The following is a 13,110-nucleotide window of genomic DNA, read 5'->3' as shown; positions in this document are numbered from 1 at the left end:
AAGTGCCTTGCTCAACAGGAAGTCTGCTTCTCCCTCTCCCTCTACCTGCCATTCCTGCTTGTGCTCTCTCTCTCTCTCTCTCTCTGTGTCAAGTAAATAAATAAAATCTTTTTTTAAAAAGGGTAGCATTTAAAAAACATAAAAAATAAAAGAATGAATAACCCAACAGAAAAACTGACAAGGGATAGAAATTGGTAATTCACAGAAAAAAATATGCACGTAGTTTATTTAGCATGCAAAAAGATTAAAAACCGAAACAATATCTTAAGAAAGAAACAGTATCTCTAGCATTTATTATTCTTTGCTGGAAAGACTGTACTATAGGGGGCACCGAATGCCACTATACACTATTGGTAGAAGTGCAAATTGACACAGTCTTTTTGTAGGAAATTTCATAGCCTCTAATAAAATTTTTTTTAAATTTTTATTTATTTATGATAGTCACACACAGAGAGAGAGAGAGAGGCGCAGAGACACAGGCAGAGGGAGAAGCAGGCTCCATGCACCGGGAGCCCGACGTGGGATTCGATCTCGGGTCTCCAGGATCGCACCCTGGGCCAAAGGCAGGCGCTAAACCGCTGCGCCACCCAGGGATCCCTCTAATAAAATTTAAAAGCATATACTCTTCAACTCAGTAATTCTACCTGTATGTAATTATCTTAGAGAAATACTTGCATTCCTGCATATATATATACATGGGATGTGTATAAGGATGTATTGTTTGTAACAGAAAATATTAATTACAATAAGTAAATGTCCATTAATGAGAGTATGGCTCAAGAAATCATAGTATATTCTTATATGGGAATACTAGTATATCCTTATATGGAAATACTAATCAGCAGACTAAAAGATTATGTCTATATAAGGTAATGATATGGAAAAATCTCCAAAATATATAAATAGAAAAAAAAACAACAACTATCTGCACACAACATATTAAGTCTGATATGCAAAAAAAATAAAATCCTAAAACAAACCCAACTATTTACAAATATACATTTTATATACATGTATATAAATGTATAAAGTCTAAATAGAAACACACTAAACTTATAAAAATGATTGCCAATGCAGAAGGAAGTTTAAAAGTTTATGGAGGAAATAAAGGTATGAAAGGGGAATTTTTCTTGTACTTACTATCTGAAACTTACATACCAAGAAAAAATCTGTTGTATTTGAGAGGGAGGTGGTATTCTGTTTGTTGTTTTCTCCTTTTTTTTTTAAGATTTTACTTATTCATTCATAAGAGACACAAAGAGAGGGGGAGAGACACAGGCAGAGAGAGAAGCAGACTCCCTGCGGGGAACCTGATGTGGGACTCAATCCCAGGACCCCAGGACCACACCCTGCTCAAGGCAGACACTCAACCACTGAGCCACCCAGGTGTCCTGGTGGTATTCTTTTGAAGAGTAATTCTATAGTGCGAAAGTTCAAGATACAAATATAGACCATTTCAGTAAATTTGGTAGTGAAGTGAACAGTTATGAGAAAGAAAAAAATATATAATATTTAAAGGAGAAAGATCTGAGAATACCTGGAAAGAAGAGTTTGGTCACCTGAACAGTACATTATTTTAGACATTAAACACAATCTTGTTACGGCCTTATTTTCCTCTTTTGAAATAAGAATATGAAAAATACCAATCTCTTAGGGTTATTGTGAGGATTTTACTATGTAAAACATTTAGCAGAAGTCCCTGGCAGTCAGCAACAGTGCAGGGAAGACCTGTTGCAAGTTCATCGTAAAATACATGCTGTCTTTCTAGGGCGTGAAGTCATCTGACCAGACAGGGTCAGATATAGAAGTAGTACTTGTGGAAAACATTAAGAATATGGTAAAGCTTACACACAACTCAACAAATTTCTTCAAAATTTAACACAAGGCCAAGAAGGAAAGGACTTTTACATAGGCCACTTTGAGAGGAAAATGGCTAAGGTATAGGACAATACTAATAAAAATGGGTATGGGCTTATGGCGCTAAGTATGCATAACAGGTTTAATGAGCCAGAGGTCAGTACGCACAACACTGAAAGTTAATAAAGGGGGAATGCTAATTTACGTAGCAAGAATTTTGTTACTGAAGGCTCTGGAAAATGGATCAGCTTCAATTTATTATTAAAATGAGTCCAACTGAATAAATATTTCTGCAATGGTAGTGACAGAACTACGAAAGCTTACAAATAAAGAGCCAAATGAAAAACTGATTAGTTTTTAAAGTAAATAAATGACCTAATAATCATAACAGAAATAGTAGAAGGTAGTAAAATACAGAAGAATAAACATGGTGTCTTCCTTGACATCAAAACAGATGACACCATTAGTTATGTTCTGGGAAGGAAGAGATGACCAATCCCAGGAATATATCCCCACAAGCAAAATACCAATCCTCATTTGCCACTAAGTTTCACTAACTCCTATGCCAGTTGCCCAAAGCAAGCTATTCTATTTTTTTTTCAAATCCTGACGTAATTTCACAAAGCAAAAATCAAAAATTAAACTGACCTTTGGAGTACCACAGTCACACTCTTCCCCAGGATCCACCAATTTATTACCACAGAAAGGAGCACTATAGGCTTCATCAGGCTTTGGAATATTAAGAAGGCAGTTTCCTCCTTTATTTAAAGTTAACTTCTCAAAGTCCTCTGCACTGCAACTGCTAAAGTTTCTGGAACCTCTATAATAAACATTAAGAAAAAGATCTTATGTCATAGTGATTATTCATTTTGGAATTTTAAGTCATGTCCTCAACCAACAAGAAGTGAATATTTAAAATGGCAGAAAATAAACTACCAAAAATAGAGAGAAATGAGAATTAATATCTACTTCTAATAAATATAGTACATTATTTCAGTTACTACATAGTTTTAAATGATATAAATTATTTGCTTATAATATATTATAATTGAGTATATATATTGGTTATATATATTTGGTTATATTATACCCCCATGAAAATATCTTCCAAACATACCAATTACATTAATAAATAAAATCTTAAGAATGCACCTTAGAAATTATCTAGTCCTATCCAAAATTGTTTTATTTACCTTCTATAATAAAAGTTCTTCATATATTTGAAACTAGCTATATGTTTCCCCAATCTTCTCTCACTCTACAGGATAACATTCTTATGTTCCCCTCACTATCACAGGGAGCTATGTGAAAATAATGTGAATGGGGATTCCAGTGAGGATGCACAATAACCAAAATTCACAGTGTAAAATTTCAGCTACAGTTTGAGGTTTAAATGCCTTATAATAATTCCTGAGAACCATGGTTAATACTCTGAAGGCTAGATGGGCTTCTAGAAACTGTCCACCTTGAACTACCCATGTGAGATCTATACAAATGCAATTTTGATTTGTTCTACATGTTGTTGGGTTCTTTTAGTTATCGGTTTACTCAGTAACTCTAAAATACATTCAGATAGTCCCATTGCCTATTTTTACTTTTGAAGACCATAGAGAAATACATCCACATATACACACCAAGGATCTTTGAGAAATCCAAGTCCCATTAAAATTTTATCATGGGTATTTGGTGCCTTGAAAGAATATCTTTCATCAGCTTGAACAGTGGTGCCAAGAGTAGCAGCGGAAATGAAAACTGTGTTGCATTATAGTTATTGAGGAGGCATCCTTGTCTATGTTCGGTCTTTTGTACACCCAAGGAATCTAAGAAACAGATCCTTCCTATGAGACTTTGTGTTCTGGATTTACATATTACAACCTTCTTTGCTAACTGGTCCAAACTCTTCAGAGAAGTAAATAGTCCTGACTCTTGGCTCTTGGGAATGGAAAGCAGTCTGCCTAGACTTTTTAGTACCATGGACTACTATCTGACAAAAAAAAAAAAAGTCTTTGAATGTGGGGTTTTGAAGGATTTTAACAGATTGACCAGCAGACAAAGAAAGGTCAATTGTCTATATCAAAACAAAAAACAAAAATGAGCAAAGGCAATATTTTGACTCACATAGAAAGAAAATATCTACCACAAGCCTACTGACAAAAAGGCTTCTTTTCTGTATTCTTTTCTCACTACTCTCTATTAATGATATTGTGAGAAGGAGTACTTTTGTACAATGCCATTCATTCAAGTATTTGTTGAACATTATTATGCGCAAGGTACTCTTCTTTTGTGCAAGGGATAAAATAGTGAACAAAACACACAAAAATCCTCATCCCTGTAAAGATGGCATTCTAGTGAATGAGACAAACTATACACATAGTAAGTAAACTCAGTAGGTATACAGAAGATGATGAGTGCCATGGGGGAAAAAAGTAAGAAGGTGAAGCAGATGACCCAGGTGCGGGGAGGAAGCAGTAACAGTCCGGACAGGCACTTCAAACACTGTGACAATCAAATCAGAACTGGATACCTGGGAAAAGAACATCACACTGGGAAGGAAAAGCAAGTGTGAAAGCCTGGCTGGCATGTGCAGGGAACAATCAGGAAGCCAGTGGGGTTGGAGTGGAGTGAGTCAGTGAAGGAATGAGTAATGAGAGATGCAGTCAGAAAGGTGAGAATAGGCCATTGTAAGACTCTGACTTTTAACTGAGTGAAATGAGGAATGTGAGGAGATGATACAATGGAAAGTGATGAGCCAGAGTAACATGATTTGACTTGTGCTTTAATAGGATCACCATGGTTGCTATTTTAAGCAGGGAGAACATACAAGGGGAAATCCACTCAAATGATGATGATGAACTGACAGCAGTTGAAACAGTAAAAGTGTTTGGATTATTTACATGCTTTAAAAGAACAGCCCTTAAGATGAAGAATGTGAATAAAAAAAAGAAAAGTCAAGGAAGACTCCTCCAATAGTTTTTGTCCTGAGCTACAAGAAGGAATCACAATTAACTGGCATGAAGAAGACTGTGGGTCTAGGAGAGATAATGGAAGTTTGAGTCTAACAGACATTGGGAGAAAATGTCAGAGTCAGAGTATCTAGTAATTATCTGATAAACAAAGGAGATTTCAATTTTTTTTTATTTATTTACTTATTGGGAAGGGTAAAAGACTTCAATTTAAACAGAGGTTTGCTACTGCTTTTTATTTTCTATTGTTGATCTAAATAGGGTAAGTATCTTGGCTGCCATGTAGTACACATGCAATAATGTTTTCTGTAAGAATACATTATTCAGCCAATAGCCACAGAAATTGTGCAGACACATGTATATTTCTATACTTGAGTCCTTAATTCTAATCTACAAAAAGTCTACCACTTCTAAACAGGTTATTTTTTTTAAGTTTCCTAGTTAGTAATTGGGATACATTTTCTCATAGATACAATATCTAAAATGTTTGATCCTAAAGCAATCCATAAAAAAATCTGTTTCACCACAATGGGACTATAGTACTGAAAAGGACTAACAAAATCATAAGCATTTCTGGTGCTTTTTACCTGATGGCAATAGTAACAAACATCCCCATATTGCTCTTCAGTAAGGCTCTGGGGAGTACAATGTAGATATTTTTCCCCTAGTCATCCCTGGATGACACCTACAGTAATAAGGATGATCTTTCTCCTAATGGGCTTGAACAGCATATTCTTATGCTTTACATATCACCTCTGGGTACTAGGATATTAATTTAAGCATCTCCTCATCTCTTTTCCCACACCTAAGTAAGTTTTCCAAAACTGCATCAAAAGGGGATAGATATGACTGACAGTGATGAAAACAGTCTGCTAGAATATGACCAAAAAAAAAAAAAAAGCAACTGTCATTTAAAACATTCCTTATCTGAGTAGTCTGGAAATAATCAGAACAGGGGCAGCCTGGGTGGCTCAGCGGTTTGGCACCGCCTTTGGCCCAGGGCGTGATCCTGGAGTCCCTGGATGGAGTCCCACATTGGGCTCCCTGCATGGAGCCTGCTTCTCCCTCTCCCTGTGTCTCTGCCTGCCTCTCTCTCTCTCTCTCTCTCTCTCTCTCTCTCTCTCTCTGTGTCTCTCATGAATAAATGAATAAAATCTTAAAAAAAAAATGGAAATAATCAGAATGCAGTTCTACTGTTACCACCCTAATCCCCACAGCCAAAGAGTAGGATGTCCTAACAGAGAGCTCTACATGGTGGTAATTAATTAGAATATTTTAAAAGAGTGCCCTGGGGCACCTGGGTGGCTTGTCAGTAGAGCATCCAATTCTTGGTTTTGTGAGATTGAGCCCTGCATCAGTCACCATACTCAGTACAGAATCTGCCTGAGATTCTCCCTTTCTATCCCTCTGTCTGTCCCCCTGCTCACTGGCATTGTTGCACACTCCCTCTAAATAAATTAATTATATATATTTTTAAAAATAGAGTTCCTTGATTATAAAGGCTTTCTGAACCAGCTGGCATTGTGAGGCATGGTTAAGAAAGCCATTTCTCCAGAAACATACCTCCCAGGAGGAGCACCTCACACTTTCAGGAATCTAAGAGGGGTATGTGAGAAAAATACTACCAGCCCCCACCAAATACCTTAATACTAACAAAAATCATATTACAAAGCTAGATTATCCACTTTTTAACCAGAACGGCCTCCAAATGATTAAGTTATCTGGGAAAAAAAATCAAATGTCTCTACCACCTGCATCTAAAAAAGGGCCTAATTTATAATGAATATTCAATTAATATTTAGCATATGAAGTAAAGGTAGGAAATCTATCCTTGAAAAAAGATTTAAAACCACCAAAAATAACATAATCCTTCTTCTCAAGTTATTCTTACCAAAAATTGTTCAAATACATTGACCAACATATTGCCAAAATATAAGATGAAGACCCAAAATGCCAAAAGCCACTCAAAAATAAACTATGATATAAAAAAAAGATACAATCCAATAAAACCACTAGACACTATAATTATCAAATAATAACAAAAAAATCCTGCTTACTATAGTCAGAGAGATTAAACAACAAGCTTGAAAATTTCAGCAGGGAACTAAAATCCACCATAGTCATATAGCAGGTATGAAAAAAAGAACCAGATAGAAATTCGGGAAATGAAACATAAGCAAAATTAAGAATTCAATGGATAGGTTTAACAACAGACTAAATACAGATAAAGACAGGGTCTGTGAACTGGAAGATATAAGAAGAAATTACCCAGAAATAAACACAAAATTATAGAAAATATATAAGAAAAGGTAGGAGGCTGGATGTTGTGAGGTCTTAGATAGTTACCTAGAATCACAGAATATGAATAGCAAATATACAGAAACACTGTGCACAGAAACAATATGTAAAGAAGCAGCATCTGAAAACATAATGGCTGAGAATTTAACACAATTTATGAAGAATATCAAATCTCAAACTTTAAAACTCAAAAAACAACACCCTAAATGAGTATCAGTGTGTGTGCATGCTGTTTTCTTTCCACAACTTCAATAAACACACACACACTCTCACACACACACACACCCTTAAAAAAAATCTAAGAAATTAAAACTATGAAAATAGTGAAGAATAAGTAGATAAATCCACTTCAATAGAATAACATTTTAGTGATAGCTGACATCAGCAGGAACATGGACCCCAAAAGAAAATGGAATAATACCAATATGCTGAGAGAAAAGAACTGATAATCTAGAATTCTATATTCAACATAAATGTCCTCAAGATTGAAGAGAGGGGGGAGGAGTTAAGGTAGTGGAGTAGTAAGGGGCTCTGAGCTTGCCGCATCCCTGAACACAGCTAGATCAACATCCAACTATTCTGAACAACTAGGAATACAATCTGAGGATTAAGGAAACAATCTGCACAGTTGGAGGGAGAGAACATGGCAAACATGAGGTTCTGAGCTGTGAATTGGGGAAACGGAAAGCCATGGGGCTGGGGAAGGGAGGGAACCAGTTGAGGGGAGCAAAGTCAGGGCAAGGGAGAGAGCAGGAAGGAACCCAGCCGGTAGGGGTCATACAAAAAACCACAGTGGAGAGATCCCCTGGGTCGCACTGGAAGAGATTGCGGTCCTTCCCGGAGGACATGTGGGAGAGCATATTTTGCCTCTCCAAGGACAAGGTCAGCTAGCACCACTCACTAGCTGTGTGTGCAGAGGGCAGATAACCTTGCAGCAGCTTTCTGCTGTCTGCCACAGTAGATTTAAGCCTCTGTGTAACTGCTTTTCTCGACCAGAATAGAGCAGGGGACTGAGTCTCTTGCAGATGGCAGATAACCTGGTTGCAGCTTTTCACTGTGCATCACAGTGAATCTACCCTCCATGCACACACTCTGCAGCAGCTTTTCTGGGGCAGGGCAGGACATTGTGGGCGAACCATGAGGCCAGAGGGTGGGGACGGGGACTGAGTTCACACCTCTCCAGGCCCCTTAAAACTTGGAGTTTTGAGTCCAAGCCACCCATCAGAGATAAAACACAGGAGGATCTGTGGCGCCGGGGGTGCTGTCAGCGAGGGTTAAAGGCAGGGAACTGGGATCCCTGGGTGGCGCAGTGGTTTGGCGCCTGCCTTTGGCCCAGGGCGCGATCCTGGAGACCCGGGATCGAATCCCACGTCAGGCTCCCGGTGCATGGAGCCTGCTTCTCTCTCTGCCTGTGTCTCTGCCTCTCTCTCTCTGTGTGTGACTATCATAAATAAATAAAAATTAAAAAAAAATAAAAATAAAAATAAAGGCAGGGAACTAAAGAAAACCCAGGACACAGGAGATTGTTCACTTTTCTGAGATGGTCTCCTGAACAACGGTGGCCACGGTCCCCATCCCTGGGGCCAAGAGAGGGAGGTGATATGATATTCTTCCCCCTCCACCACTCCTCCCTCCTCCTGCCCACCATCCCAGTTGGACTTCAGAGAGAAATCCAGCACCTCCAGTGGAGGCTGGAATCCCCTCCACTAAATCCTGGCCCCACTGTGCTTGGTAGAGGCATCTTTACAAGGACAAGTCAGCTTTTGAGCCAGCCCAGCAGGCCTCTCCCTCAGAAGACCAACACAGGTACCCCACATGTACCAAGTTTCCTGATTAAAGAGTGCTTCAAAATGTCCAAGATTCTGGTGGAAACAGGAACAAGCTTGCTTTTTATTTTTCCCTTAAATTTTCAAATTTTTTTCTTTTTCTATTTATTCTTATGTTTTTATCTTTCATTTTATATTTTTCCCTTTTTTTCTCTTAATTTTTTTTTAGTATCAGACATAATTATTTGTTTGTTTGCTGGTTTGCTTTCCTTCCCTTTTTTTTTAAATCAGGCTTTTTTCTTTCCTTTTTCTTTCTTTTTCCTCTTTTAACTTCTTTCTCATTCTTTAGAATCAGACTTATAGTGTTTTTTTCTTTCTCTGAATTTTTGTTCCTTTTCCTTCTCTCTTGTCTTGGATCAAGCTTTTCCTTTTTTCCTTTCTTTTCCAGGTTTATCTTAAACAAATCAAAGCATATCCAGTTAAAGATCCAAACACTCCCCATTACAAGCAAGGAGAAACTCTGTAGAGGATGGACCAGTGGGAAAGAACAGCCAAAATGTAATAGTACTATGTACACAGCATACACTAGTAACACTTACTGAAGTTTTTTATTATTGTTGTTGTTACTGTTGTGGGGGGGGGGGAGGGGGCTTATTTTCTTTTTCTTTCTTCTTTTCTTCTCTGGACAAAATTATGAGGTGCAGAAATTTACCCCAAAAGAAAGAACAGAAGATAGTATGCACAGCCAGGGATTTAATCAATACAGATATAAGTAAGATATCTGGACTAGAACTTAAAACAACAATTATAAAGAAACTAGCTGGGTTTGAAAAAAGCATACAAAACACTAGAGAATCTCTTATTATAGAGACAAAAGAACTAAAATCTAGTCAGGCCAAAATTAAAAATGCCTTAACCAAATGCAGTCCCAAATGGAGTCCATGAAAACAAGAATGAATGAATCAGAAGAGCAAACCAGTGATATAAAAGATAAGAAATTATGGAAAATACTAAGGCTGAAAAAAAAGAGGGAAAGAAAACTATTAGATCACAAAGGCAGACTTAGGGAACTCAGCAATTCCATAAAGTGAAATAATATCCATTTATAGGAGTCCCATAGAAGAGCAAGGAAAGAGAGCAAAAGGTTTATTTGAACAAATTATACTCGAGAATTTCACTAATCTGGGGAAGGAAACCAGGTATTCAAGTCCAAAAGGCACAGAGAACTCCCCTGAAAATCAACAAATAGGTCAATACCTCAACATATTATACTGAAACTTGAAAATTACAAAGAAAAAAGAAAACTTTAAAAGCAGCTCAGGAGAAAAGGTCCTTAACCTAAAAGGGTAGAAACATAAAGCTTGCAGCAGACCTGTCCATAGAGACCTGGCAGGCCAGGAAGGACTGGAATGATATATTCAACGTGAATAATGGGAAAAAATACGCAGCCAAGAATACTCTACCTAGTAAGGCTGTCATTCAGAATGGAAGGAGATAAAGAGTTTCCAAGACAAACAAAAGCTAAAGGAATTCATGTACACTAAACCAGACCTGCAGGAAATATTAAAAGGGACTCTCTGAGTGGAGAAAGACCAAAAGTAACAAAGAACAGAAAGGAACAGGAACACTGTTCCACTACTGGAATAGTGAGTGACATTACAGTGACAATACAATGTCACTAAGTTCTTATCTTTCAATAATTGCTCTAAATACAAATGAACTAAATGTTCCAATCAAAACAGAGTTTCAGAATGGATTAAAAACAAAACAAAACAAAACAAAACAAAAACAAAAAGAAGACCCAGCAATAAGCTGCTTACAAGAGACTCATTCTAAATCCAAAGACACCTCCAGATTGGAAGTGAGGGGGTGGGGAACCACTTAACATGCTAATGACATCAAAGAATGCTGGAATAGCCATAATTATATCAGACGAACTAGATTTTAAGCCAAAGACTATAATAAGAGATGAAGAAGGTCACTATATCATAATAAAGGGGTCTATCCAACAAGAAGATCTAACAACTGTAAATATCTATGCCCCCAAATTGGGAGCAGCCAAATATATAAATCAATTAATAACAAACTTATGAATCCCATTGATAATAATACATTATCAATGGGAGACTTTAATATCCCACTCACAGCAATGGACAGATCATCTAACCAGAAGATCAACAATTGGAAACAAGGGCTTTAAATAACTCACTGAACCAGATGAACCTAACAGATTTTTTCAGAGCACTTCATCCTAAAACCACAATCTTTTTGAGTGTACATGGAACATTTTCAAGAAGAGATCACATACTGGGTCATAAATCAGGCCTCAACAGGTACAAAAGGATTGAGATCATACCATGCATATTTTCAGACCACAAAGCTATGAAACCTGAAGTCAACCACAAGAAAAATTTGGAAGAACTACACAATACACAAACACATGGAGGTTAAAGAACATTCTACTAAAAAACGAATGAGTCAACCAGAAAGTTAAAGAAGAATTTATAAAATGCATGGAAGCAAATGATTATGAAAATACAACTGTTCAAAATCTTTGAGATGCAGCAAAGGTGGTCCTATGAGGGAAGTATATAGTAATGCAGGGCTTCCTCAGGAAGAAAGAAAAGTCTCAAATACACAATCTAACCTTACACCTAAAGGAGCTGAAAAAAGAACAGCAAATAAAGCCTAAAACAAACAGAACAAGGGAAATAATAAAGATTACAGCAGAATCAATGATATATAAATCAAAAAACCACAGAAGAGATCAATGAAACTAGGAGTTGGCTCTTTGAAAAAATTAACGAAATGGATAAACCCCTAACCAGATTTATCAAAAAGAAAAGAGAAAGGAAGGGCAGCCCTAGTGGTGCAGCGGTTTAGTGCCGCCTGCAGTCCAGGGCCTGATCCTGGAGACCCGGGATTCAGTCCCACGTCAAGCTCCCTGCATGGAGCCTGCTTCTCCCTCTGCCTGTGTCTCTGCCTCTCTCTCTCTCCCTCTCTCTCTCTCTGTGTCTCTCATGAATAAATAAATAAAATCTTTAAAAAAAAAAAGAAAAGAAAAAAGAGAAAGGACCCAAACAAATAATATCATGAATGAAGAAGAGAGATCACAATCAACACCACAGCAATTATAAGAGAATATTATCAGCAATTACATGCCAACAAAACAGGCAACCTGGAAGAAATGGATAAATTTCTAGAAACATATCAACTACCAAAACTGAAACAAGAAATAGAAAACCTGAACAGACCCATAATAAGCAAAGAAATTAAATCAGTAAATAAAAATCTCCCAATAAACAAGAGTTCAGGGCCAGATGGCTTCCCAGGGGAATTCTACCAAACATTTAAAGAAGAATTAATACCTATTCTTCTGAAACTGTTCCAAAAAAGATGGAAGGAAAACTTCCAAACTCATCCTATGAGGCCAGCATTACCTTGATCCCAAAAATCAGACAAAGACCACACTGAAAAGGAAAATAACAGACCAATATCCCTAATGAACAGGGATATAAAAATTCTCACCAAGATACGAGCTAATAGGATCTGACAGTATATCAAAAGAATTATTCACCATGATCAAGTGTGATTTATTCCTGGGCTGCAAAGGTGGTTCAATATCCACAAATCAATGTGATATGCCACATTAATAAAGAAAGGACAAGTATTATATGATCCTCTCAATTGATGCAGAAAGAGCATTTGACAAAATACTGCATCCTTCTTGATAAAAACCCTCAACAAAGTAAGGATAGAGGAAACATAGCTCAATAGCAAAAAAGGCCATATATGAAAGACGCACAGCTAATATCATCCTCTTTGGAGAAAAACTGAGAGCATTTCTCCTAAGGTCAAGAACAACACAGGGATGTCCATTCTCACCACCACTGTTCAACATAGTACTGGAAGTCCTAGCCTCAGCACTCAGACAACAAAAAGAACGAAAGGCATCCAAATCATCAAGAAGTCAAACTTTCACTCTTAGCATATGACACCATATTCTATGTAGAAAACCTGAATGATTCCACCAAAAAATTGCTACAACTGATACAGGAACTTAGCAAAGTTGCAGGATATATAGCCTACACAGGAAGTCTCTTGTAGTTCTATCCACCAATAATGAAGCAACAGAAAGTGAAATCAAGGAATCGATCTTATTTACTCCATAAGATACCTAGGAATAAACCTAACCGAAATAAAAGATCTGTGTTCCGAAAACTGTA

The 13,110-nt window shown here is 37.2% G+C and overlaps 1 protein-coding gene across 1 annotated transcript in view; it reads right to left on the bottom strand.

The window, feature by feature from the left end:
* The window catches only part of ADAM9 (ADAM metallopeptidase domain 9), a 137,957-nt gene that overhangs the window by 65,323 nt on the left and 59,524 nt on the right, over window positions 1-13,110 (bottom strand). Inside the window, exon 12 of the mRNA XM_077849229.1 lies at window positions 2,506-2,677. Within this exon, the coding sequence (XP_077705355.1) occupies window positions 2,506-2,677 (172 nt within the window). The remainder of the gene's footprint in view (window positions 1-2,505; window positions 2,678-13,110) is intronic.

Source organism: Canis aureus, chromosome 15, assembly GCF_053574225.1.
Source record: "Canis aureus isolate CA01 chromosome 15, VMU_Caureus_v.1.0, whole genome shotgun sequence".
Lineage (NCBI taxonomy): Eukaryota > Metazoa > Chordata > Mammalia > Carnivora > Canidae > Canis > Canis aureus.
The sequence above is the reverse complement of the archived record's forward strand: the minus strand, read 5'-3'. Positions and strand labels throughout refer to the sequence as shown.